General features: G+C 53.1%; 1 protein-coding gene and 1 pseudogene across 2 annotated transcripts in view; one reads left to right on the forward strand and one right to left on the reverse strand.

Annotated features, from left to right (window-relative positions):
• The window catches only part of Zc3h4 (zinc finger CCCH-type containing 4), a 38,775-nt gene extending 13,347 nt beyond the window's left edge, over positions 1 to 25,428 (forward strand). For both annotated transcript variants that reach the window (XM_006991461.4, XM_006991463.4), the window contains 13 exons: positions 3,916 to 4,135; positions 4,422 to 4,532; positions 7,702 to 7,921; positions 8,835 to 8,986; positions 9,567 to 9,663; positions 9,757 to 9,896; positions 10,876 to 10,986; positions 12,117 to 12,228; positions 12,548 to 12,657; positions 16,924 to 17,282; positions 17,465 to 17,844; positions 20,602 to 20,850; positions 21,844 to 25,428. In XM_006991461.4, the coding sequence (XP_006991523.1) occupies positions 3,916 to 4,135; positions 4,422 to 4,532; positions 7,702 to 7,921; positions 8,835 to 8,986; positions 9,567 to 9,663; positions 9,757 to 9,896; positions 10,876 to 10,986; positions 12,117 to 12,228; positions 12,548 to 12,657; positions 16,924 to 17,282; positions 17,465 to 17,844; positions 20,602 to 20,850; positions 21,844 to 23,333 (3,751 nt within the window). In that variant the 3' untranslated portion in view covers positions 23,334 to 25,428. The remainder of the gene's footprint in view (positions 1 to 3,915; positions 4,136 to 4,421; positions 4,533 to 7,701; positions 7,922 to 8,834; positions 8,987 to 9,566; positions 9,664 to 9,756; positions 9,897 to 10,875; positions 10,987 to 12,116; positions 12,229 to 12,547; positions 12,658 to 16,923; positions 17,283 to 17,464; positions 17,845 to 20,601; positions 20,851 to 21,843) is intronic.
• On the reverse strand, positions 14,408 to 14,773 carry LOC102924579 (protein transport protein Sec61 subunit gamma pseudogene; annotated as a pseudogene).
• Positions 25,429 to 27,159: the final 1,731 nt, after the last annotated feature.

Below are 27,159 nucleotides of genomic sequence, written 5' to 3' on the forward strand. Positions count from 1 at the left end.
GGAAACCCCAGATCTCCTTACTGAGTGCTTTTGGGAAGCCCATGCTGTATGAGTTGGCAAGCTAAGGAGCCTGGGGGCTTTGACCCAGGAGGTGTTGCTTAGACTGGGCATCTAGGTGTATTCTTTGACCAAAGAGGAGCTTCAGTGAGCTCCAAAAATGGAAACTTGGAGGCTTTGTTCAGGAGGTTGGAGGCAAAGCTGCAGAAAACGAGGTGTTGTCTGTCCTGTTCCCACGGCCAGGCAGTGTCCTGGGATGGCTGGTTCTTGTCTTTAGGGGTCCTGGAAGTGGCTCCAGCCACAGGCAGGCAGGTGAACTGCTAGTCGAGGCTGGGGAAATAACACAGTCTCTTCAGCCCAGCTGTGGAGTTTTCCCCCTGAGCACCTGTCTCGAGAGGGTTTGGCAGGGCTAGATTGAAACTATTAGTGCAGTGGGGCTTTTCCCACTTTTCTTGGGGGATTATGTCACAGTCTATTAAGCGTGTTCCCTCGGTATTTAATCCCACTCTGACAGGATTTTTCTGGCAGCCTGTTAAAGTGCCATTTCATGAACCTGCCAGCTGTTTTCTGTCCCTGGCCCTAGGGACATCCGCCCTCTCCCTGTGGCTTCCTTCCTGTGTAGTGAATAGTCTGCAGGAAGTAGTCAGACCTGATACTCACACAGGCCTCTTAGCTGGGAAGGCATCTGCAGCATGGTGACCGTGGCAGAGATCATATAGGCCTCTGGGGGCTGAGGGCAGAGCACAGCTGAGTGTCGAGACTCACTAGGCAGATATAGTGACCAATCCAGTGTTGCCTTCCCAATGCCTCTCCTCAGTCACAAGCAGTTTTCTATTTATTTATTTATTTATTTATTATTTTTTATTATTTTGTCATTTTTGAGACAAGATGTTGCTCTGTAGCCCAGGTTGGCCCTGAACTAGAGATCCTCCTGCCTCAGCCTCCTGAATGGGATTCTGCACGCACAGATTGCCATGCCTAGCTAGATTTTCAAAAAATTTCTGTTTTTAAGGGTCTCTCCATTCAAGGGAAACAAAGTTTTAAGCATGTGTTGGCCCATTTTGTAGAAGCTTGTACATGTAGCTCTTGCTGAGCCCAGATTTGCCTGGACCGGTTAGCAACACTATTGGGGAGAATGTTGGGCTGACGTCTTTGTAGGGTGGAGAAGCTTCTGGAAGGAGAGCTGTATGATTCTTGATGACGGTTAAGGTTCATGATAATCTTGTCACACGTTCCCAGGGTGTTAGAAATGGGACACCTTCATCAGAGCCAGCTGTAGCATGGGGACAGAGTGGAAAGCCTCACCTGATCCTGGGCAAGTTCTCTACCTGCATAGCCCTGTGCCCAGTGACCTATCCAAGACTGCCAGATGGGCTGAATTTCACGTGGTTCCTGCCATTTTCTTACATGGAAATTGCGGGAAAGGAGGTAGTCGGGTACCCCTGCCCAAGACCATTAGCTTTCCTTCACAGGGAATCCCAGCCTGCCTGGCTCCAGCTGCTGCTAACCTCTGCCGGTTCTTCCTCTTTCTCTGAGGCGTGGCCCTGGCCCACCCACAGTATTCCCATCAGAGATACTCGGTGGCTTTGCTTTCATCACCGCTGGCCAGTGGCCATGTCACTGACTAACAGCCTTTTCCTCGAGACAGAACCAGTTTTCCTAGTCAGGTTTCCCCACTGCTGCGGGTTCTGAGCCGAACCTGCAGAGTGCCTCACTTGACAGGAACGCTTCTCTGTGCCCTGCCCCATCCAGAGGTGGCTGTGCCTTCTCTGCAGGTGGGGTCCCACAGCTGAGCTGCTTTGGTGGGAAGCTTCCCCACCGTGGTGGTTGCCTTTGACAGAGCGTTAGGAGCTTACGCCTGCCGTCTGAGTGTTGTCCTTGACCTCCGCTTTGTGTGTCTCTGGGGCCAGGCCTCTTGGATGTTGAGCCACGCCTGGCCCTTTTGAACTGGGCTCTAAATTAATTAGAGAAGCGCCTCTTGAAGCTGGGAACGGGCTGTGGAGGGCTGGGGAAAGAGGCTCTTGTTTCCCTTGGAGCCCTTACGACCCTCAGGGCTCCCAAGTGGTTGTTTCCTCCTTCTACAAAGCCGCTTTGGAGGGCTGTTCCCTGTTCCCTCTTCTTTGGTTAGCTTTTTCCCGGCTTATTGAATTTTCTAAAAATTATTTTTTGGTGTGGTGTGGGATAGACTCTAAGCAAGTAGCCCAGGCTAACCTTCAGCCTGCACTCTTCCAGGTTCAGCTTCAATTCTCTTACTACTATTACCATATAATCTCTTTTTGACCCTTATTAGTTGCCGTGTAAGGGACTTGTGTGCTCATTCAAAGACCTTTCTGCTGTCATTTATGCGGAACATTTATGAGGGAGCTATAAACTAATTTGTGCTTGTTTTGTTTGTTGTTTACCTTTTTTTGTGATTGTTTCTCTGTGTAGCGTTGGCTGTTCTGGAACTCATTCTGGACACAAGGCTGGCCTTGAGCTCACAGAGATCCACCTGCCTCTGTCTCCCCAGTGCTGGGATTAAAGGCATGCGCCACCACTGCTCATTTGTTTGCCTTTTGAGAGAAGTTGTCTGTAGCTCTGGCTGTCCTAGAACTCACCATGCAGACCAGGCTGCCCTGAATCTCACAGAGATCCTCCTATCTCTGCCTCCTGAGTGCTGAGATTAAAGGCGTGCGCCACCAGGCAGGGCTGAGAGCTTTTAAAATCTTTTTTTTTTCTCCCCCAGGCAGGGTCTCACTGTATACTTTTGCTGGCCTGGTACTGTAACCTGGCCTCAAACTCAAAGAGATCAGCCTGCCTCTGTCTGCCATGACACCCAGCTAAATTGAAAAGATTTTTCCAGTCTCCCAACTCCTGTACTTAGCAACATCTGTGTCTGTGGGTCTGACTTGAACATTGGACTCCTTTCCCACCTGCTGCTTTTCTTGACCCTCCCTGACCCCGCCCATAGATACCTGCCCCCTCCCCACAACTGTCCATAACTGTTTAGACGAGTTGGGTGACTCATAGCTTGTTAGGAGAGTGCTTTTACTTTTCAAAGCTGAGCACTGAGTGACATGGGGGAGTTGAGAATGTCAGGAAAAGTGCCTGAGAGGGGTGGGAAAGGGTACCTAGAGTCAAGGTGAGGGAGTCAGCTGGGAGAGAGAACAGGATTAGCTAAGGGAGCGCTCAGCAGCAGTGGGACCTGACTCTACCCTCTGCTCCCTAATGGAACAAGTTCAGTTTGCTGTGTATCTCCACATACCAGAGTGTGTGAGTTGGGGTTCCCTGCAAACGAACTTCGATGGTCTAGTAGGTCTCAGTAATGCTGTATAGAAGAGCTTTGTGGGAGCTGGGCAGCAAGGCCACTCAGCCTGTAGCTATCAGTACCCAGGGACACATTCCTCAGCTCAGTGGCCACAGGACCCCACTGCTTTTCTGCTGAGAGCACTTAGGCTCTGGAATGGTGGGGAATCCTGAAGTAGGCTTGTCCCTGTGTGAGCACAGTACCTTTCTTTTTGTTTTTTCGTTTGTTCTTTGTTGTTTTTGTTTTTGAGACAGGGTCTCACTATGTAGCCTTGGCTAGCCTGGAACTCTTTTGAAGACCTGGCTGGCCTCAAACTCAGAGGTCCTCCTGCCTCTGCCTCCCCAGTGCTTGGATTAAAGGCGTGCTGTATCACACCTGGCTTAGGCTGGCTTTTTATTAATTTTTTGAGTGCTAGGACTGGGACTCAGGGCGTCTTGTGTGTTAGGCAAGCGTCCTCCCGCTGAGCTGTGCTCCCTGCCTGCTGGTGATAACCTTTACCTCTTGTGACCCAGGATGAGGGTTGGCCCTGTACCTCCCGGGGCTTGTCCCAGCCACTAGAGCTGTACCCACCTTCAGAGCCGTCACAGGCCCTGCAGGCCCCGAGTTCACAGTGGTTTGGGGTTGGTTCGCAGGGAAGATGGTGAGTTGGAAGAGGGCGAACTGGAAGATGATGGGGCTGAGGAGACCCAGGATGCCCCTGGTGGACAAGAGCGGAGTCGGAAAGAAAAGGGGGAGAAGCACCACAGCGATTCGGATGAGGAGAAGTCTCACCGGAGACTGAAGCGGAAGCGGAAGAAGGAGCGGGAGAAGGAGAAGCGGAGGTCAAAGAAGAGGCGGAAATCCAAGCACAAAGTAGGTCCCTGAGGGTTCCCCACACACCGGTCCACTGCTGGCCCAGAGCCCACCTGCACGCCCAGAGGCACTCTAAGGAACAGCCTTTCCTAGCACCTGGGGCCTGAGGACAGTTGATCAAGTCTGGAGCTTATGCTCTGTTGCTGTCGAGTGCCCCCAGGTGAGGAGTTTTCAGGCAGAGCGCAGAGCCTTCCAGGCACACTCCAGCATTGTTTGTCCTGGGGCTGGCTGTGCCGGGGTGACCGCCAGCAGCAGCAGCCACTCACGGCGCCTCCTCTCATTGCAGCGCCATGCTTCTTCCAGTGATGATTTCTCGGACTTCTCAGATGACTCCGATTTCAGCCCCAGTGAGAAGAGTCACCGCAAGTACCGCGACTATAGCCCGCCATACGCACCGGTGAGTGACACTGTCACATGCACTCTGGAATGGGACAGGTGGATGGTAGCCCAGGGACAGTAGGTATTGTTTTCATCCCTGTTTGATGGTTGAGGACACAGAGTTGGAATGTATGGGTTTGAGTCAGGGAAACGGCTTTCTCCACAAGGCCTGCTCCTGAGTCTCCCCCATGGCTTGGCAGCACTCAGTACGTCTAACTCATCCGGGTCATGGATGACTGCTTTCCGATGTTCATAAGTGACCTTTTGTGGGAAATTGGCAAGAGAATGAAGTGGCCAGTAGAGTAAATTATCTCCAGGGCTGCGCAGTTAGAAGTTAAATACCCCATTACAACTCCGAATTCAACCATAAATTTACATCTTTTGTCCGGTGTGTGTATACTTTCTCTTTCAAAAAACCGTGTAAGGAAAAACAAGGGCTGGGGATGTAGCTCAGTGGTGTAGTGATCGCCTTAGTGCTCATAGCCGTGGACCACTGCCGCCACTACTACCACTAAGTAATGGAAAATAAAAACAAACCGGCAATGGGGACACGGACTAGTAACCCAGGACGGGGAGGGCCGAGGCAGGAAGATCAAGAGTTGGAGCCCAGAAGCTGGAGAAGTGGCTCATGGTTAAGTGCATGCATTGTCTTTGCGGACGATGCAGCCACTGTGTGGTAGCTACGACGGTGTGTGCCTCCAGTTCTGGGAGATGTGGCCTCTGGGTACTGCATGCACGTGGTGCACGTGGTACATGTGTCAAAACACTCACACATATAAAAATAAATAAGTAGAGTTTGTCTTAGGGTTTCTGTTGGCTGTGAAGAGACCCCATGACCATGGCAACTCTTAGAAAAGAAAATATTTAATGGGGTGGCTTACCATTTCAGAGGCTTAGTCCATTATCATCATAGGGGCCATGCTGGAGATGAGAGTCATCAGCAGGCAAAAGGAAGTGCATTGAGACACTGAGTGTAGCTTGACCATATATGAGACCTCAAAGCTGGCCTCCACAGTGACACACTTCCTCCAATAAGGCCATACCTACTCTAATAAAGCCGCTCCTCCTAATTGCCACTCCCTGTGAGCTCATAGGGGCCAATTACATTCAAACCACCATAAAGTTGGAGCCCTGCCTGACCTATACAGCAAAACCCTGTCTTTTAAAACCATGGGCTAGGTGGGGCAGTGGTGGTGCATGTCTTTAATCCCAGCATTCGGGAGGCAGAGGCAGGTGGATCTCTGAGTTCAGGCCAGCCTGGGCTACAAAGGGAGTTCCAGGACAGCCAGGGCTACACAGAGAAACCCTGTCTTAAAAAACAAAGAAATAAAAGTAAATAAATAAAACCATATGCTAGGAAGAGTGTGATGGCACCTTTTTAAATTAAAAAACATTATTTTATGTGTCTGTTTTCCTGTATGTCTGTCTGTGCACCATATGTATGTCTGGTGCCAGCAGAAGCCAGATGAGTGTGTCATAGCCTCTGGAACTGGAGCTACTTACAGTTGTGAGTCTCTATAGGTCAAAGAGCCATACTCCAGTTCCTGGAATAGCAACCAGTGTTCTTAACTGCTGAGCTGTCTCTGCAGCCCCGTGATGGCACTTTTTAAAGCCTTTCCTGTGGCAGCATCCTGCACCACTGCAGATGATGGAGGGTGTGGTCCAGACTGATTTGTGCAGAAGGGCGTCTTCTCCATGCTAGGGGATGGTTTGGTTATGACCCTGAGCTTGAGTGCCTGTGTGTCCGTGTGTCTGCGTCTTCCATTTTCCTTTTTCAGTTGAGCCTGGCCGTCACTGAAGTGTTGCACACGTATGCCACAGTGTTCCACCCGTGAGTGGGTGTTGTCACATTAGTGTCCGCTGGTCTTCCTTGCTTGGCTTAGTTTCCCCAGCTGGTTGCAGTGGGCTTGCTGTTCCAGTGCCCCACGCTCCCCAGCCCTGTCACCAGAGCCACCAAACCCTCCATTCCATAGCACCTGGGTCCACCTAGCTTTTCCTTAATAGATACTGAGAGGTTCTTTATTGTGTTTTCAGTTTTGAGACCAAAGCTTTACTTTGTTGCCTAGGGCAATCTGGTTTGTTTGTTTGTTTGTTTTGTGAGACAGAGTTTTTCTGTGTAACAGCCCTGACTGTCCTAGAGCTCACTTTGTAGACCAGGCTTGCCTTGAACTCACGGAAATCCACCTGCCTCTGCTTTCTGAGTGGTGGCACCACTGTCCCGCATCCTAGGGCAGTCTTGAACTCCTAGGCTCAAGCAGTTTTTCTGACTCAAGCCTCCTATGTGGATGGAACTGCAGACATGGGCCATCACACCCTGTCTTAGTAGTGTGGATTTAATTAAAGCCAGGTATGATTGTACAGGCCTATAATCCCAACACTTGGGATATGGAGACAGATCAAGAGTTCCAGGCCAGGATGGAACTCCCAGGTACTGGGGAGGCAGAGGCACGCAAATTTCTGAGGGAAGGTCAGGGCAGCCTGGTCTACATAGTGAGTTCCAAGACAGTCAGGGCTACACATAGAAACCTTGTCTTTTTTGTCTGTCTGTCTGTCTGTCTGTCTGTTTGAGACAGGCTTTCTCTGTGTATCTTTGGCTATCCTAGAACTTGCTCTGTAGAGAAACCCTATCTTGAAATCCTCTCCCCTCTTCCCCCTCCAAAAAGATAGTGTTTCTGGCCAGGCTGGGCTACATAAGACCCAGTCTCAGAATAGTAAAGTGTTTTCATTGCTTATAGCTTGCATTGCTAAGGTGGGCCTCATTGTCTAAATGCTACACTTTGTCTGTTCACCTGTTGAAAGGCATCGTGGGAAGTGTCTTTGGAAATAGCAGTCTGCTATGGCCGTGGTAGGCCATTCATTGAAATCCAAGGCCCTAGGGAAAGCTTGGACAAGCTTGGACCCCTCCTCCTTCCTCCAGGCTCCTGCCCAGGCATGCCTGCTCTGCATCTTTGTCCCTGGTTCTCTAGGGTGGGCTCATGTGTCTCCTTTCCTTCCACATCTTGGCCCTTTTCTTAAAGACAACGGTGAGCCGCCCATTGCTGTCCCCCAGCCTGTCAGGGTATACAGGTCTCCAGAGAGGCCAAGAACCAGAGGTCAACCCGGGATGATAGAGATACCCAGATTCACAGGTTCTGAGGACTGAGGGGACCTCAGTGGCTCACCTTGTCCCCTCCTGTCTCCTGACCCAGTCCCACCAGCAGTACTCCTCATCACACAACACGCCCCTGCCCAAGAAGTCCTACTCCAAGATGGATAGCAAGAGCTACAGCATGTACGAGGACTACGAGAATGAGCAGTATGGGGAGTATGAGGGAGATGAAGAGGAGGACATGGGCAAGGAAGACTATGACGACTTCACCAAAGAGCTGAACCAGTACCGGCGTGCCAAGGAGGGCAGCCGGGGCCGAGGTGAGCCCTGCCCTTCCTGCCCCCCCCCCCCCCCCCCCGTACTTCTCCATGGCCAGTGTTGCTGTTGGGAGTGGAAATCTGCAGTCAGGGAGATGCCAGCAGCCACCCTGTACTGAGCCTCACCCTGTAGAGAGCCAGGCAGAGATGGCCAAAGTGCACAGAAGCTGGACACTCAGGGGTAAGGACTAGGGTCAACCTTGGAACAACAGGCACAGAGCAGGGGCAGCTGGTGTCTCTCATCTGGGCCAGAGTGAGGATGGCTGGTGGCCCCAGCTCTGCCCACTTCAGTCCTGGACTGTCTATCACCTGACTGACCATTTTGTTCATCTCTGAACTTTGTACTTCAGGAAGCTGGTGAACTTGTGGCTGGAGGCCTAGGGGAAGATGGGGGCAGGGGAGGGGTTAACAACTCAGGCGATCTTCTAAAGCCAGAACAGACAACAGCTGGAGGAGGCTTCTAAAGTCTGCCAGCTCAGGTTCTTAGACTTATGATCCAGGTTATTGTTGAAAGTGGCTGTCCATGTTTGCTCTGGGAGCAGGCTCTGCTTTGTGGAGACCACAGACTGGCATCCCCCAGGGCATGCAGTGGGCCACCCACATCAGTACAGTGAGAGGAGCCAGGTCACACTTGTTTATTACTGGCTTATCAGTCTTACCAGAATCTACAGTAGACACCAAGACACTGCCTCTCTGCTCTCCCTAAGTCTTTAAAATCTGCTGGTATGAATCTCCCAGTTGGAACTAGCAACTTGTCCTGGCTTTTTAGCCACATAGGGCTGGTGGCTGCTGTCTTGGACAGTGCAACCATGAGTAGAAAGGTATCAGGAGGCCAGCTCGTGAGTGCAGGAGTTGCTGTGTGTCCAAGGTGCCGAGTGAGCCCCAAGTGAGGCTCACTATCTCAATCACTCCGCAGGTAGCCGAGGCCGGGGCAGGGGCTACAGGGGCCGTGGAAGCCGAGGAGGATCTCGAGGCCGAGGAATGGGCAGGGGCAGCCGAGGCCGGGGCAGAGGCTCTGTGGGAGAGCACCCAGAGGATGAAGAAGACTTGTACGAGGAGGAGATGGAAGTAAGGTTTTCTGTAGCTCTTGGGATGTAATGTGACTACCAGGCTCCCTGGGCTGCAAGTCCTGTGGGGCGGGGGGGGGGGGGGGGGGGGGGGGGGGGGGGGGGGCGGGGCACCGTGAGACTAAGGTAGGAGGACTTGTGGTACCCCAAAGGAAAGGCTTTGAGACAGGCACACACATGTTTAAAAAGTTCCTTTTGGGGAAAAAAAGAGAAAAGACTTGAGTGGCTGAAGCAGGAAAGGCACCAGATGGTAAACTACAAAAACCCTGACCTGAGGCAGGGCTTCTCTGAGTGTCTTCTAGAACGTCTCCTGCCTCTTGAGGCAGGCACAGGAGGAGTGTGCAGGACGCCTGCCGTTCTGTCCCTGCCTTCTAAGCCCATGTTGGGGACCCATTTCTTCAAGTCCCACTGCTGTCCCTGGTGCCCAGAGGCCCCGTGCTTGGCTCTGCCCAGTGGTGTAAGAGTTTGAAGTGAGAAGGCCGCAAGGGTAGGGCTTGAACTCCCCACCCCCAGGAAGCCACCCAGTGTTGGGTCAGCATTGTCGCCTGCATAACTCTTGTGCCCTGTCCTCTTGGATCTAGTATGGAGAGAGCGAGGAGCCCATGGGAGATGATGACTACGATGAGTACTCCAAGGAGCTGAACCAGTACCGCAGGTCCAAGGACAGCCGAGGCCGAGGTGGGCAAGGGCGCTGCAGGGACAGGCCGCCTGGGCTTCAGCAGCTGCTGGGCTTAGCATGGGGAGTCAAATCCCTTCTCTCCTTCTCCACAGGCTTAAGTCGAGGCCGAGGCCGGGGTTCCCGAGGAGGCCGAGGGAAGGGGATGGGCCGGGGCCGAGGTCGAGGCGGCAGAGGGGGAATGAGCAAGGGCGGGATGAACGATGACGAAGACTTCTACGATGATGACATGGGCGTGAGTACACTCTTGTGATCCGATGTGGATTTTGTTTGTTTCCCATTTCCTTTTCCTGTGGATGGGTGCTTTGCCTGGATGCCTGTGTCTGCGGCAAGTGTGTCCTTGGAGCTACAGAGGCAGGACAAGGGCATTGAGTGCTCTGCGACTGGAGTTACAGACAGTTTGGAATGGCCGTGTGGTAGTTGGAATTGAACCTGGGTCTTCGGGAAGAACAACCAAAGTTTTTTGTTATTGTTTTGTTTTGTTGTTGTTGTCTTTTTTGAGTTAGGGTTTTTCTGTGTAGTCCTGGAATTCATTTTGTAGACCAGGCTGGCCTTGAACTCAGAGATCTGCTGAGCAGCCAGTTCTTTTTTTTTTTTTCTGAGACAGGGTTTCCCTGTGTAGTTTTGGTGCCTGTCCTGGATCTCTCTGTGTAGGCCAGGCTGGCCTCGAACTCACAAGAGATCCGCCTGGCTCTGCTGGGATTAAAGGCGTGCACCGCCACCGCCCGGCAAGCAGTCAGTTCTTAACGCTCTTAATCAGTGAGCTCTCTGGTCCCTGTGATCTGATGTTTTAACCAAGGCTATTTTGGGGATTTTTGCTATTGTTTTCTAATGAGCCATTCTAAAATTGATCCTGTCCTGTTTCCATCAGTCCCTTACCCAGGGGCTGAGCAGTGTTTACCAGTTCCCCAGAGGGATGCCCTGTTGATAAAAGCCCTCTGTTTAAAACTACACTTTAGCAGTTCTTGGAGTCATCTTGTTGAGTCTAAGGTGGAAAGGTTCTACAGGATTCATCCCGATGTTCCAGGAGAGTTTCCAAAAAGGCTGCCGCCCCTCTAGGAGCGGTGTGTCCCACGCTGCACTTGGAGCTTGGGTGCCCAAGGTTTTCCAGTCTGAGTTCTGCATTGCATGTGGGTGACTGGAGCTGTCTGCACCTGTCCTGCTCTCTTGTACGCCGTATGTACTTCCCATCTCTCCTTCTCCATTACTCCCAGGATGGCGGGGGTGGAAGCTACCGGCGGAGTGACCATGACAAGCCCCACCAGCAGTCTGATAAGAAAGGCAAAGTCATCTGCAAGTACTTCGTGGAGGGGCGATGCACTTGGGTAAGCAGCACCCTAGCACGTGTGGCCCACACGGACGGGCTGCCACAGTGCACACTCTTGGGAAGAAGGGGAAGGATTGTGTGATGGCCTGCCCTTCTGGGCACCTCTGGGTCCCAGGAGACATCTGGGCAGCCTTCTTTCTTAGAAGTAAGAGGACTTAGAGCAAGCAAGATGATGTGTTGAGAGTGTGAGTTGGCAGAACTTTTTATCTAGTCTCTAGAGTCTCCCATGAATCTACAAGGATTAATCTGTTCTGATTATACTGTTGAATCTCAGGGTGTAACCCTGGCTGTCCTGAAACTCCCTCAGTAGACCAGTCTGGCCTCAAACTCAGAGATCCACCTGCCTCTGCCTCCTGAGTGCTGGGATTAAGGGCATGCGCCACCACGCCTGTCCTGGAGAAGAATTATTAAAGACTCCAGGCAGAATCAGCCTCGACTTCAGAGTTGTGCAAGAGACAAGTGTGGTCACTTAGTTAGGACAGGTGGCTTGTGACTGATCCAAAGACATTAGCAGGTGGCACATAGACCTGAGGGGTTCTGCTCCCATAGAAGTTAGAAAGAGATAGGAATTTCAAACAGACACGTTGTGTATAAAACAATCCTATGACTCAGTTTGTCACTCAGCATGTCAGAGACTTCAAAGCTGCCACTTGGTCAGTGGCCCTCTGGGGACCTAGAGTCTTTCATACTTAAACATGTGGCATTTGGCTGGGGGCGGGGCACACACCTTTAATCCCAGCATCTGGGTGGCAGAGGCGGGAGGGTCTCTGTAGAGTTTGAGGCCAACTTGGTCTACAGAGCAAGTTCCAAAACAGTTAGGGCTACACAGAGAAACCCTGTCTCCAAAAGGAAAAGTTGGAGTAAGTACCTGCTTTTGCCAGGTGTGTGGTTTAAGCCTTTAATCCCAGCACCCGGGGTACAGAGGCAGGTAGGTCTACATGTCAAGTTATAGGCATAGTGAGATCTTGTCTCAAAAGACAAAAATCTATTTTAATTCAGAAAGTGTCCTGCCTGGAAGCATTGGGAGCCTCCTTTTCCCTAGTGGTATGCTCTTGTCTGTGGTCCCTCTGTAGACAGAAGTGAATCAGAACTCCCTTCCCCAACCCACTCCTCCTGCTTCTCTTCCAGGGAGACCACTGCAATTTCAGCCACGACATCGAACTGCCGAAGAAGCGAGAGCTGTGCAAGTTTTACATCACGGGGTTCTGTGCCCGGGCTGAGAACTGCCCCTACATGCATGATATCCTGTCTGCCCTGGGCTGCTACCCCTGGGGCCGCAGCAGGCTGCCTCCCCTCTGCCCCCCTTACCCACACATCCTTCTCGTCCCCTCTTCTGTCAGGGTCTGAGGACCTCGTTTACAGCCAGCTCTGCAGGCCAGAACTTGCTCTGGAGTAAAGCGGTGTCAAGAAAGAAAGGCACCTGGTCTTGGGTCAGCTGCCGGCCACTGCACAGCTTCCTGAGTTGGTCACCTCACTCCAGAACCAAGAGGGTGGCAAGGGGGTGCCCGTGCTTTGGGGTGGGTTCTGAGAGGAAGCGTTTACCTTAACGAGTCGTGAACGGGACTTTCCCTGTAAGTTATACCACACCACTGGGAACTGCATCAACGGTGACGACTGCATGTTCTCCCATGACCCGCTGACCGAGGAGACCCGAGAACTCTTAGATAAGGTAATGTCTGGGGCGGCACGGGGCGAGGCTGAGAAAGCCGGACCCCACTCAGTGGGCACAGGCTCTGCAGGGTCCCAGCCCCAGTTGCACCCATCTGGACTAAGCTTTACTTTGTTGGGGGAAACAGCTGGGTTCCTTCCTACAGGAGACGTGGGGGTCACCTTGTGGTGGTGTGTAGAGAGAGATGCACAGAGTGGAAATGTCAGTGTCTCTCTCGAGTCACAGGGACTCATCCAGAAGGGATGAGGGGGACCAGGATCTCACAAACCAGGTGCCATTTGACGTTCACCTTGGTGTCTGTTCCTCCCCAGGTCAGCACAGGTGGTGGGGGGATGCTTGCTTTGCCCGTCCTTTTCAGAGCTATCAGCCTAGGGAGGAATAGCATCCAGGCACTTCAGGGTGAAATCAGTGGCCTTTGAAAGGACCGGCAGTGTCTGATTGAGGGCCGCCCCCTGCTGGAGGTTCAGTGTTCACACCCAACAAGAGCCCAGTCCTGCCCTCTTGGGTTGGTTTAGTTTTTCTTACAGGTTTGTTTTGGTTTTTTTAAAGTTTGGTTGGAGGAATTGTTTTTTGTTCATTCATTCATTCATTCATTCATGGTTTTTTGAGACATGGTCTTTTTATGTAGTCCTGGCCATCCTAGAGCTCACTATGGAGACTAGGATGTCCTCAAACTCAGAGACTTTTCTCCCTCCCTAGTGCTGGCATTAAAGGTGTGCACCACTGTATCTGGCTATGTTATTTAAATTTTTATTACTTTTTTTGTCTTTTTCTTTCTCTCTCTCTTTTTTTTTTCCCGTTTGTTTTGGCAGTTTTGCTATGTGGCCCATGCTGACCTCTTCGTTTCTCCCTCCTACTCTTCTCAGTGCTAAATATGCAGGTGTGGACTCCCAGGTTCACTTGCTAAATTTTGTTTTGTTTTGTTTTGTTTTGTTTTGTTTTGTTTTGTTTTGGTGTGTGTGTGTGTGTGTGTGTGTGTGTGTGTGTGTGTGTGTGTGTGTGTATATGTTTGGGTGTGTGTTTGGGATAGGGTTTCTCTGTGCAGCTTTGGAGCCTATCCTGCAACTTACTCTGTAGACCAGGCTGGCCTTGAACTCACAGAGTGCTGGGATTAAAGGTGTGTGCCATCACACCTGGCTCACTTGCTAAATTTTTAATGAGCTGATTTCCAGCCATCTAGTCTAGTGTGGGAAGCTTGCCTCCATTGAAGAAAGTGATGAGGCTTATAGGAGCAAGTGGAAAGAGAGGCATGAAAATACGAAACAGCCGGGCCGGGGTGGCGCATCCCTTTAGTCCCAGCACTCGGGAGGCAGAGCCAGGCGGATCTCTGTGAGTTCAAGGCCAGCCTGGTCTATAGAGTGAGATCCAGGACAGACTCCAAAGCTACAGAGAAACCCTGTCTCAGAAAAAAAAAAAAAGAAAGAAAGAGAAATATGAAGCAGGCCCTCTCCTGTCCTGTGTGAGTAGGAGTTACCTTATTTCTCCTCTCTCTTTGCCTCTCTTTTTTTCTTTTCTTTTCTTTCCTTCTCTCTCCTTTCCCCTCCCTTTCTTTTTTCTTTCCTTTTTTTTTGTTTTTGTTTTTTGTTTGTTTGTTTGTTTGTTTTTCAAGACAGGGTTTCTCTGTATAGTTTTGGTGCCTGTCCTGGATCTCACTCTGTAGACCAGGCTGGCCTCAAACTCACAGAGATCCGCCTGGCTCTGCTTCCTGAATGTTGAGATTAAAGCACGTGCCACCACTGCCCAGCCCCCCCCCTTTTTTTTTTTTTAATGGAAAAAATGTTTTGAAATTAATTTAGAAATAGAAAACCTCTTAAAAGGGGAGAAAAAAGACAAAGTATACAGGCAAATTTTTACTTCATGATCTTCTCACTACCTCATTTGTTTACTAGTTCCCACGATGAGAGAATACTCAGCCACCCACGATAATGTTATTAATAGGGATATAGATCAATTTCACAAAGAAGCCAATTAATCTCAAGATAGCAAGTCCTATTGCTGTTGCCATGGCAGTATTCTGGAATTCTTTTCTATCTGGCTTGGTGCATCTTTCAACCAGTCCGATTGAGTTCTTTGCAAACTGCCAGCTTGCCTAAACAAACCACATTCCCTGGTCCATGACTGCTGGCTGGCTGGCTGGCTGGCAGTTTGAGAAGTTGGAGACTTACTTTCTTAGGTGTCGAGTTATGCTAGAGCACAAAACCTAAGCATCCTGCAAGTGTGCACATGTGTCCCCACCCCAGGGCAGGTGTCTCTGTCCTCCCCCATGGTGTCAGTGCTGCAGCCACGCTGAGGTGGACCCCATGATTCTCCTGTCTCAGCTCCCAAGTGCAGGGATTACAAGCGAGCACCACCATGTTCCTGTCCAGCAGTGCTGTGGGTGTTGACCATCAGGTAGATGTGTGTCTCCTCTGCACAATTTAGACAGACAGGAATTCTCAAGAGCTGGACTCCCTCTGTCTTTTTCTGTAACTGCTCTACCCCAACTATCCCTTTGCAACTGTCTGTGTGGTTTCTGTCTCTATGGTTTACTCTTTTAGGGACTCAGGGATGGGAGCAGGGAGTAATTCAGTGGTCAAGCCTGTGCTTCCCATGCAGAAGGCCCTGGGTTTGAACCCTGTCACCACAGGAGAAGAACGAGTGATTTCTAGGTAGAACTGTACAGTAAGCAGGCTAGGGATGAGTGAGCTGTAATGCACTTGCCGTACACTCACAGCGTTGTGGGCCTCTGCAGTTCAGTGCTGTTGGCCGCAGAGTCGAATTCCTCAGCAGATGGCTAAGTTTGTTGATCCAGTCATTGGTTGAAGTACATTCGTATATTTCCAGTTTAGGCAAAAGCTTAGAATTTGTAAACAACTACCTTGTTTATTTGTGTATGCAAGCATGACTTTTTGTGTGTGTGTGTGTGTGGGGGGGTTTGAGGCAGGTTTTCTCTGTGTATCTCTGACTGTCCTGGAACTCAGTCCATAGACCAGGCTGACCTTATATCTATAGAGATCAGCCTATCTCTGCCTCCAGAATGCTGGAATTAAAGATATGTGCCACCTGTCCTGGGTGGTGACTGTCATTTTTGCATAGGTGACAGACTTTTGGAAATCCTTCAGAATACCAGCATCAGATCTCCTGGAAGGTCTGGGGACACAGCTGGGCACTCATGTTGGACAAGAGCCTGTTAGTGGTCATTGCTGTAGGGAGGCCATGGATGGGAGGCTGCAAGGGAGTGTGGGGCAGATATTTGTGCGTTCCCTCCATCGGTGCTGAGATGGCTGCTAGGTAGTTTGTGTTCTGTCCTCTGGTCATTTTCTCATGTGTGTTGTGCATGTTCACGTCATTGGGCTCAGATTGGTGTGGTGGGTGGTTGTCTGTGCCATGTCCTGAAGCATCACCCCTAGTGAGGCAGCAGGTAGCTGCAGGTACCTGTCCCTTGGGCGTGGCTGCCAGGGACCCTATAGACCTAGGATGTACGTATATGCCCTCTCTACCTCATGGAGTTTGGATGCTGAGATAGACCAGGGCAGAGCTCTCCAGAGAACAGCTTAGACCTTGCCTCACCCTTCTAAGATTCTGCTACAATCCCTTATTTCTGTCTTGTGAGTTAACCCCCAAATAAATTCCTTTGACCATTAAGCTAATTCCATAGATTAATAGCAACCTAATCACATTGGATTGGAAGACCAGGTTAGGAATGGACTCAAGCATCCTTCTTAGGCTATCATGTCTGTGTTGTCGAAGACACATATGAAGGCAGAAGCCAAGCTGTAGGGCTGCCTGAGAAAGGTTGTATGTTCATGGTAGAGGGCATCTCTAAGGGTGCCAGTAAGACTACTTTGATCTAGTTCCTTACCTGACAGTACGTGCTAGGGTTGATCCCCAGGCCTATCCTGACTGGTAGCTGTCTGTTAGAGATACTGGCCAGGTTTTCGCACTTGCTCATTGGTAGTAGAGAGAGGTGTAAAGTGTTTTGGAGCCTTGCTGGGCATTGGGCATGTCTGTCTCGGGACATTGGAGGCCTGTGGACACGGTGATGGGAAGCATGGCAGTGAGGGAAGGCTGCCTTCAAACTTGAGATCTTCCTGCCTCAGCATCCCCAGTGCTAAGATTACAGATGTCTACCGCTATGCCCTGTTGAAGATGGATGAATTTAGGCCCTGTGCTCTAAAGGCCCTCTGCAGGCTTGCGGTTTTAGGGTTTTCCTCAGAAAATTCAGCTCTCCACACACACAGTCTGACTTGGTGGAGTCTTCTGATGTGACCTCCCTTGCTCCCACAGATGCTGGCTGATGACGCAGAAGCAGGGGCTGAGGACGAGAAGGAGGTGGAAGAGCTGAAGAAGCAGGGCATCAACCCCTTGCCCAAGCCACCTCCTGGCGTGGGGCTCCTGCCCACCCCTCCCAGGCCCCCTGGGCCCCCAGCTCCCACCTCTCCTAATGGCAGGCCCATGCAGGGTGGCCCTCCTCCCCCACCCCCGCCCCCTCCTCCTCCTCCTGGCCCTCCTCAAATGGCCCTGCCGGCACATGAGCCACTGTCCCCGCAGCAGCTGCAGCAGGACATGTACAACAAGAAGATCCCGTCTTTGTTTGAGATTGTGGTGCGGCCCACAGGGCAGCTAGCAGAGAAGTTGGGTGTGAGGTGAGTGCTTATGCCCACAGAAGCACAGGGGCATGACCTGGTAGGGCCCTGCCCTCTCTGAAGCTGTCAGATCCTATTTGGGCCCTTGGCCTTAGGCTTCAAGTGAGCACTGTGGGTATCCTGGGCTGGGCGCCACTACCTTTCCTCAGCAGCTTCCTCACAAGTATCATTTTCTCCTCTAGGTTCCCTGGACCTGGTGGACCCTCAGGGCCAATGGGTCCTGGCCCCAACATGGGACCCCCAGGGCCAATGGGGGGACCCATGCATCCTGACATGCACCCTGACATGCACCCTGACATGCACCCAGATATGCACCCCGATATGCATCCTGACATGCACCCTGACATGCACCCCGACATGCATCCCGACATGCCAATGGGTCCTGCCATGAACCCTGGCCCTCCCATGGGTCCTGGTGGCCCCCCGATGATGCCCTATGGTCCTGGAGACTCCCCACACTCGGGAATGATGCCTCCCATCCCGCCAGTCCAAAACTTCTACGAGAACTTCTACCCGCAGCAAGAAGGCATGGAAATGGAGCCGGGGCTCGTTGGGGATACAGGTATGTAAACACCATATGTAAACACGGGCTGGGCTGCAGAGCTGGGCTCGCCAAGGTGGGGTGGTGGGCAGAAGCGGCCTTTTCCTCCTTGTTCAAGTCTTAGAGCAACATTTCAGTCCCATTCCTGTCCCGTGGGTGTTTTCAGGATTGTGGGAGCACAAGGCTCCTTCCTGCGTGTGTTGTCAGTGTAGGAAGCTCTGCTCATAGTGCCCGGTGTCACTCAGGAGCAAGGCAGGGATGCCTTAGGACGCTGTGCTCGTGCTCGTGCCCTAGACAAGGCCCCTCTTAAGGTAGTGCTGGGCGGGCTTGGTGACTGCCTGCCTGGCCCGGTGACCGGACAGGTTCCTTCCCCTCTCTGTGTCCCAGTCAGGACTGGATGCTGTGGGTGGTAGTAGGACACTCATTGCAGCCTCTGAAAGGAGGAGGGACCCAGCTCACAGCGAGTGTACTCTGTCCTTGCCATGCTTGCATCCTAGTAGAAGGAAACAGAGAAGTTGGGCGGCTCATTTGAGCCTTAGCCATTGTTAGAAAATAGCATGGGGCAGTGAGAGCCGTGGGAGGCAGCCAAGGCCCAGCAGGGACGTCAGCCGGACCTCCTCCGAGAAGGTGGCCGGCTTGTCTGAGGGGAGCAGAAACGGCTATGCTATACAGGAAAGGTGTGTGCCACCTGGCGGGAGTGGCCTTGCCTGCTCTACAGAACATCGTGGGGGGCGAGGGGCATGGGACATGCATTCCTGCGCTTCCCAGCATCCAGGAGGCTGAGGCTGAGGCTGAGGCTGGAGGATCGCTTGGAGTTCTGGACCAGCCCAGGATACAGTGAGACTGCCAAACAACCAGAACAGTGGAGGAAGTGTGCAAGCTTCCATGGAGTTGCTTACAGCAGATAGCAGGGAGATAGCCTAGAGTATAGACAGGTCTCGTGGTGTGGACGTGGCACTTCGGAGCCAGTGTGACCCTCTGTGCTGTGTAGGGCTGAAAGGAGCAGCTGGAAGGATGGGTCCGGGTATCGGCAGACCTTAACTGAAGCTCAGGCTGGTCTGTTGGATGTGAGGATCATGCTGCCTCGGCCGTGTGCCTGAGCAGCCGTAGTGTATGCGTGGCACATGCTAAGGAGTAGGGCTTTAGGAGACGCTGGAAAAGGCAGGCTGCCAAGATAGAGGTACTAGTGCCTGGCCTCCATTGGTTGGCTTGTTGACGGTGGGTATCTGCAGTGAAAGTGAGCTTGTCACCTGAGTTCCAGGAGCCACCCTTCAGAGCACAGAGCTGCCGTGGTCTCCACACACCTGTGTGGCCTTCTTGTAATGGGTGTTCTGTGGAGATGGAGCCTCAGCCTTTGTCCCCGCTCCAGTGGCTGTAGCGTAAATTAAGTCTCCTCAGGCTCATACCCTGACCTGGAAGGAGGCCTCCTACCACTGGGTATGAACATTTACAGTTTTGCAGTGTGTGGGGGTGCACATGAGCAGTGTGCACATGTGGGTAGGCTAGGCTGACATCAGTTGACCACTGTGTATATTGGGGCAGAGAATCATTGGAACTTGAGATCGCCATTTCAGGTAGTCTAGCTGGCTAGAACTAGGAATGCCCTGTCTACTTCCCTCCCAAGCACTGGCATTACAGGCCATTGCCATGCATGCCTTGCCTTGCTTTATGTCTGTGTTGGGGATCCAGTTGTGTGGTGGTAGCCCGCTGAACCATCGCCCCAGTCCCCAGTTCTTCAGTTTAAACTATTGAAAACACCAGACTGACTTTCTTGGTAGCATGGACTGCATCTCTGATGCTCAGGACATTGCCCCAGCTGGGTAAGAGTCACCGCCACATGTGGAAGGGACAGAGAGGACTCTTGACCAAGCCCGTCCTGCGTCCTCCGGCTCACCACTCTACATTCCGGGGAGTCGCAGTGAGAGAGCGGTGCCGTTCTAATGCACATGGTAGAGCTGGTTGGTCAGGAAGGGAAGCTCCCTCGCCCTGCCATCCATCTGCCTATGTGCTCAGTAATTCTGGTGTCCAGGAGCCCCTAGAGGACAGAGGGGGTGCCCTGAGCTGGACTGAGGTTTTTAGTGAGTCTTGTTCTCTTTAGGTTCTGCTTCTGGGAGATACAGTGATTTGCTTTCTTACAGGCATGTCCAGCCTGCAGCTTAGGCCCTGCATACAGCTGAGAGTAGCTGTGAATGCAACATAACACAAAACCTTAAACTTAATTATGCATTATGAGTAGACCAGCCATGGTGGCTCACACCTTCAGTCCCAGCACTTGGGAGGCAGAGTATCCCAGTGAGTTCAAAGCCAGCCTGGTCTGTTAGAGTTTCAGGACCTCTTTGTGTGAGATTATTTTTACTTTGATCACGTGCTTTCTCAAGCATGAACTTGGCAGGTGACAACATCACATCACGATGTCAAACGGTTGGACATGCCTGCAAGAAACCATGAGACAGCTCATGGCAGACGATGAACCAAGCCTGCTTCCTCTGAGGACAGCAGCAGCTACCTAGCCTGAGAGGGATAGGCCTGTCTGCCGCAAGTTTCTGTCTGAGGCGTATGCACGCAGTTCTGCTGACATCCATAAGCATCCACCATGCGCTCCCTGCGCCTCATCCCTTCCCTGCCAGCTGGCCCACTGTGGGCTCCTGCTGGACTCTCAAGGCACCCAGGCCTGGGGAGGAGGAAGGGACGGGTGGCCATCCTCATCCTCGCACTCGCCACCAGCCTTGGCTTTTCCAACGGAGGCCTTCCCGACACAAACCCTCTTCCCTGCCACAGAGGACTACGGGCACTACGAAGAGCTGCCGGGGCAGCCTGGGGAGCCCCTCTTCCCCGAGCACCCTCTGGAGCCCGACAGCTTCCCCGAGGGAGGGCCCCCAGGCCGGCTGAAAGCGGGCGCCGGTGTCCCCGACTTCCTGCCCTCGGCCCAGAGGGCCCTGTACCTGAGGATCCAGCAGAAGCAGCAGGAGGAGGAGAGAGCGAGGAGGCTGGCTGAGAGCAGCAAGCAGGACCGGGAGAATGAGGAAGGCATGTGTCCCCCGGCAGCGCCCAGCCGGCTCTGTGCAGGGACGAGGGCGGGCACCTAGGCTGGGTGCTGTGTCTGAAAGGAGCTTGGCAGGGAGGCCTGGCCTGAGCGGCTGTGCCTCACGCCGAGGAACGGAGGCCAGGGTTCCTCTGCATCTTGGGTTCGGGAGACTCCTGACTCGGTGGAGGAGGGTGGTGGGCTGGTTCCTAGCAGAGACCGTGCCCTTCCCTAAGAAGCTTGAATGACACTCTGATGGCTGATCCCTAGAACACATACTTGGGACTCCAAAGCCAAAGATGGGCCAGCCAGCCATAGAGACACAGCCATGGTGTCACCAGTGGTGTAGGCACAGGCTCGAGTGGTCACCCCGGTGGTATCCACCTGAGGGCTGAATGGCCCCAGGGTCTCAGGAACTTGGAGCAAGCCAGTGGGGGCAGACAACACAGGAAGAACGGCAGGGAGGCGGCCCTCCCCGTGGCTCGGTTTCCCTCCCTCCTGGGCTCTGTGTGTGGTTGCACCTGCCCTTCCCTGACCCTGGACTGTTGTGAGGGGTCTGGGGATGTGCGTGTGAGCTGTCAGCATGGCCGTTGTCCAGACCTCCAGAGAGAGGGACTAGAGCTGGTCTGGACCAAACCTGCCTGCAGGGTGGGAAGAGGCAGTAAGTAGGACTTGGGCTCTGAGGCTCAGCCCTACCCTGACTTAATGGCACCATACATACCTCCATTTCTTCATCTGTCCAGCGGGCATGTTGATGACAGGACCTCCTGGGTGGTTGTGTGAGTTATTCCGATCAGACCGCCCACCAGGAATGGTGCTGGCCTGAGAGGCCCTGATGCTATCAACACCTAGAGCCAGGTTGTGTACCCCTGGCTCCCAGCGGGGACCCTGGGAGATACTAACCAACAGCCCAGAACCACACACCAGGGGACCCCAGGGCTCCATGAGGCCTACGGGATATGGCCGTTCATGCCTCCCACTGCTCTGCTCTCTCTCAGGTGACACCGGAAACTGGTACTCAAGTGACGAGGACGAGGGGGGAAGCAGTGTCACATCCATCCTCAAGACCTTGAGGCAACAGACGTCAAGCCGACCCCAGGCTGCAGTTGGGGAACCGAGCGGCAGTGGACTGGGGGATCCCCGCCTGCAGAAGGGACACCCCACAGGAGGCCGGCTGGCTGACCCCCGCCTCAGCCGTGACCCCAGACTCAGCCGCCATGCAGAGACTTCAGGGGGCACTGGCCCAGGGGACTCGGGGCCCTCTGACCCTCGGTTGGCTCGTGCCCTGCCCACCTCCAAGACGGAAGGCAGCCTTCATTCCAGCCCTGCAGGCCCCAGCAGTTCCAAAGGACAGACCCCTGCAGAGGAGGAGGAGGGGGAGCGGGCCTTGCGCGAGAAGGCTGTGAGCATCCCCCTGGACCCCCTGCCTGGGCACCCACTGCGGGACCCCCGCTCTCAGCTGCAGCAGTTCAGTCACATCAAGAAGGACGTGACCCTGAGCAAGCCGAGCTTCGCCCGCACTGTGCTCTGGAACCCTGAGGACCTAATCCCCCTGCCCATCCCCAAGCAGGACGTGCCCCCGGTGCCTGCTGCCCTGCAGTCCTTGCCCGCCCTGGACCCCAGGCTGCACCGCTCCACACCCCCTGGACCCCCCAACACCCGGCAGCGTCCTGGCTCCACAGACCCCAGCACATCTGGCTCTAACCTACCCGACTTTGAACTCCTCTCTCGAATCCTCAAGACTGTCAACGTCAACACCCCTGGCCAGAGTGACAAACCCAGCGACCCCAGGGTGCGGAAGACCCCGACTGACCCCAGATTACAGAAGTCCGCAGACCCTGCGGCAGCATCCCGTGCAGCCAAGCCCTGTCCCACCGAAGCCTCACCTCCTGCCGCCAGCCCAAGTGGAGACTCGTCCCCGCCGGCCACAGCCCCCTATGACCCCCGAGTGCTGGCAGCTGGTGGCCTGGGCCAGGGCAGCAGCAGCGGGCAGAGCAGTGTGCTGAGTGGCATCAGCTTGTATGACCCAAGGACTCCCAATGCAGGTGGCAAAGCTGCAGAGCCCGCCTCCGACACGAGCGCTCAGCCCAAGGGTCCCGAGGGCAATGGCAAGAGCTCCGCCTCCAAGGCAAAGGAGCCCCCGTTTGTCCGCAAGTCTGCGCTGGAGCAGCCAGAGACGGGGAAGGCCAGCGCAGATGGGGCCGCAGCCACGGACAGATACAACAGCTACAACCGGCCCCGGCCCAAGGCCTCTGCAGCCCCCGCTGCTGCCTCGTCCACCCCGCCCCCCGAGGGGGCCACACCCCAGCCCGGGGTGCACAACCTGCCAGTGCCCACCCTCTTTGGGACTGTGAAGCCAGCCCCCAAAACAGGCACAGGAAGCCCATTTGCTGGCAACAGCCCTGCCCGGGAGGGTGAGCAGGATGCGGGGTCCCTGAAGGACGTTTTTAAAGGCTTTGACCCCACAGCTTCCCCCTTTTGCCAGTAGTGTCTGTGGGGGCCAGTGCTCCCTCCACTCCACCACCCTTCCAGGGTGACATTTAAGGGCAGCAACCAGAGTTACGGGTGGGGGGCAGGCAGGGTGTTCTTTCTTTACATTTTTCTTCCCTTTTCCCCTTTTGAGTAGTACTTTCTTTGAGTCATAAATTGTATCTAACCGTCTTGGGTTCTGGTCAGTGCTGCAGGCTCCTGGGCTCCCTCTGCCCAGTGAGCAACTTGTACCCTGCCTTGGACAGTAGCAAGTTCCCAGCCCGGGGCTTCCCTGGAACTAAGGAAAGCGGAAGCGTCTGGGAGGCACTGAAGGCCACTCACCCTGTGCTGCTGGGAGAGACAGACACGTGGTGTGGAAGCTGGTGTCGGAGTTTCCAGAGCCCCGGGTGAGCTGTCCTCTCTTCAGCACGCAGCCTGTGACAGCCTGCTTCAGGACACAGCAGCGGTGATGAGAAAATGTCACACGGAGAGAAAGGTCCTGGCAGCCCCCGGCCCTGACCTGCTTGGGCCTGTGCATCCCTCATCCTCCGTCCAGGGTTTGTCCTGAAAGTGACGCCCTCCAGCCCTCCAGGAGACTCTGGGTGAGACAGACCTCAGGCAGCAAGCCTGAGACGGTGGGGCCGCCCTCAGAGCGCTCTCCTCAGTATTACCTGTCCAGGGCCACTGGCCTGACCCTCGCGACAGCTCAAGGATCCGTGGTGTGGCCACCGGCCAGACTCCCGAGGCGGGAGGCCGGCGTGGCCCTGGCCAAGTGTCTGCTAGCTGCTTTCATGCGCCTTAGCCGTGTTATCTGTAGAGTACCAGATAGTGTTTGCTTCCCCTCCCGAGCTGACAGAAGCACGGCATCAGCGGTCTGTGGTGGTGGTGCAAGAGTGGGCGCTTGCTTCCCAGAGGGGCTGAGCAGACAGTCGAGTCGAGCTGGGCCAGAGTGGTGTGTCGGTCCTTTCTAGGAAAGGGACTTGGGGTGGGGAGGTGTAAGGCATCTGCCAGATCCCAGGCAGCGGAGGCATTTCCACAGCCTCCCCCACTAACCACCTTAGGACTGGCCTTGTCCAGAGCCTCAGGGGAGACTTCCTGTGACCATTCCCCAAGACTGGGTCAGGGAACTGGGTAAGACCCGCAGGCCTCTGTGCCTCTGGGTCACTTGCCAGGCCCTAGAGTCTGCTTTCCTGCAGCCTGCCTTTTCTATATTGGGTCTCTCGGCCCCACACACAGCCAGTGGATCTCCTCCACCTCGGGGAGACAGGTTCCCACATCCCCCATCCACCGCCACCCTCTCCATCCCACCCCGTATACCCTCCGCAGCCCAAAGAGAAATCCCTTCAAAACATTTTGGGGCCTGAAGCCAGGGTGGGAGGGGCTTGTGCCCCACAGGGCTAACACCCTGTGGGGTCAGTGCACCAAGATCAGGTTGGTTTTGTTTGTCTTTGTGTTTTTTATTTTGTTTTGTTTTCTTAAACAATCATCAATGAGATTTGTCTTTGGACTCCAGCCTTGACCTCCAAGACTGGGACCGTGGTAAATGTAGGATAGGGAGAGTACAGTGTGGCAGTGTTTGGAGCCCCCCACCCCCTGGAAAATTCTCTTCTGTAAAAGCCAGGCTTGGAAGTGCAGACCTGTCATCCCAGCACTCAGGAGGCGGAGGCAGGAGGATCACGAATTCAAAGCCAGCCTGGTCTACATTAGAAAAAGAAAAGTTTTCTTTTGTTAAAGAAAAGTTAAATGAATTTTGAAATCTATGAAATCTGTGGGTGAGACGGACTCTGGAGCCCTTGTCTTGGAATAGTTTAGCCGAAGCCCCTCGTGGGACAAGGAACTCCGCTTGAATCTCCACTCGCCATCAGGCCACGCTTTTAAAGAAAAAATGTTCTCTAACCAGGATTGTAACAAAAGTGTAAATAGTATTTCTGAGTTGAAAGTCGATGGTGCAAATATGTATATAACGTACTGTATTTTTACAATGATCGTCGCATGGCTCTCCCTCCCCTTTTGTACTCAGTCTCTGTCTTCCAGAAACCTCACCTGCCTTCTCTCATGTGGTCTCTTAATCCAGTAATTGTATTACTGCCATTAAAGGATGCAGTTATTTTAAACAGTCTGCCAGCCTAGTCTCTCTCTGCCCTGCCAGGGGACAGGCAAGGAGCCCGGGGCCTCGTGCCTGCTGGGGAGCACGAGGTCCTGCCACATCCCCAGCCCCCAGACACTTACAGAACCGCAACAGCCAGAGCCGATGCACAGCCATGTGATCCAACACTTGGGAGGCTGAGGCAGAAGGATGATGAGTTTGAGGCCAGCTTAGGCTAGACCTGGGATCAAAGAAAAGCCTTGAACTCCTGATCCTCCTGCCTTTCCTTTCTGTGTGCTGGGATTCTGGGTGCACACTGCCCAGCCCCACTTTATCTCTGTGAGCGCATGTATGTAGACAGAAACATGTAGATACGTACACACACCTACAGATGTTCCCCTACTGAAGATGTTCGCATTGGCTTTGGACACTAGAGTGTGCCCTGTTCAGTGAACTTCGATTTTGGTTCTTTTCCCGGGCTAGCAGTCCAGGATTTTTGTTTGTTTGTTTTGGTGTTTTGTTTTTGAGGCAGGGTTTCATTGGCCTTCAGTTCATATAGCCAAGGATGACGTTGAAGTCACGGTCTTCCTGTCTCTTCTTAGTGCTAAGATCACAGGCATATGCCACCAACAGCTACAGCCTCAGCCCAGCAGCTCACAGTCCCGTCTGCATTGCTGGGATGGGGAGGAGAGCTGCAGCTGGAAGCCAGGCACAGGGCCGTCATCGCTGAGTAAGGCAGAGCTTGTGTCCGATGCTTGTGCTCTGAGCATGCTGAAGTAGGGTATGCTAACTGCTCCTCAGGGCCTTAGGTGTAATAATGTTTCTTTTTGTTTGTTTGAGAAATGGTTCTACTGTGAAGCCTAGGCTGGCCGTGGACCTCTAAACTTCCTGTGTGCAATGCCTCTGTCACCCTCCCGAAAGGGTGTGATCATAGATGGATCTCATCAGGTCTGGCTATGCGTAGCTATTTTTAATTAAAGATGTGTATTTTCTGTGCATAATTTTGCCTGCATATATATCTGTGTACCTGATGCCTTCAGAGGCCAGAAAAGGGCATTACCTCCTGGAGCTGGAGTTGTGAGAGCCATGTGGGTGCTGGGTGAAGAGCTTGGATCCTCTGGAAGAGCAACCAGAATTCTTAAAAGTACACATTATTTAAAATTTAAAAAAACAAAACAAACAGAAAAAAAACAACCAACAACAAAATAACTCACGGACTGGGCTTAACACATTTTCTCAAAAAGTTCTAGAATTTGGGAGGTCAAAACTGAAGGTTCCGGTAGATTGAGTCCTTGGTGGAGGCTCTATTCCTAGGTGCATTCAGGTAAGGGAGAGAGGACAGTCTTAAGACACGGAGCCTGTTAAACTGGGTTCCCATCCTCAACGACCTTCTAGAACAATGGTTCTCAACCTGTGGGTCATGACCCCTCAGCGGCAGGTTGCATATCAGATATCCTGCATTCAGATATTTACATTATGATTCATAACAGTAGCAAAATTACAGCTATGAAGTTTTATGGTTGGGGGGTCACCACAGCACGAGGGACTGTATTAAAGGGTCGCACACAGTATTAGGAAGGTTGAGAAGCACTGGTCAGGAGTCATTTCATCTACCCACTGCCGTTGGTGGGCCACTCACATGTGATTACACCCTCCGGCCTCCTTCATGTGTCCCTGGCCAGCTGTTTGAAAGGCAGAGCTGGGATTTAGCTCAGTGACCGCAAACACTGGCCTTGTGAGATTCCCCAGCACTCAAAAG

This window comes from Peromyscus maniculatus, chromosome 1, assembly GCF_049852395.1.
Source record: "Peromyscus maniculatus bairdii isolate BWxNUB_F1_BW_parent chromosome 1, HU_Pman_BW_mat_3.1, whole genome shotgun sequence".
Lineage (NCBI taxonomy): Eukaryota > Metazoa > Chordata > Mammalia > Rodentia > Cricetidae > Peromyscus > Peromyscus maniculatus.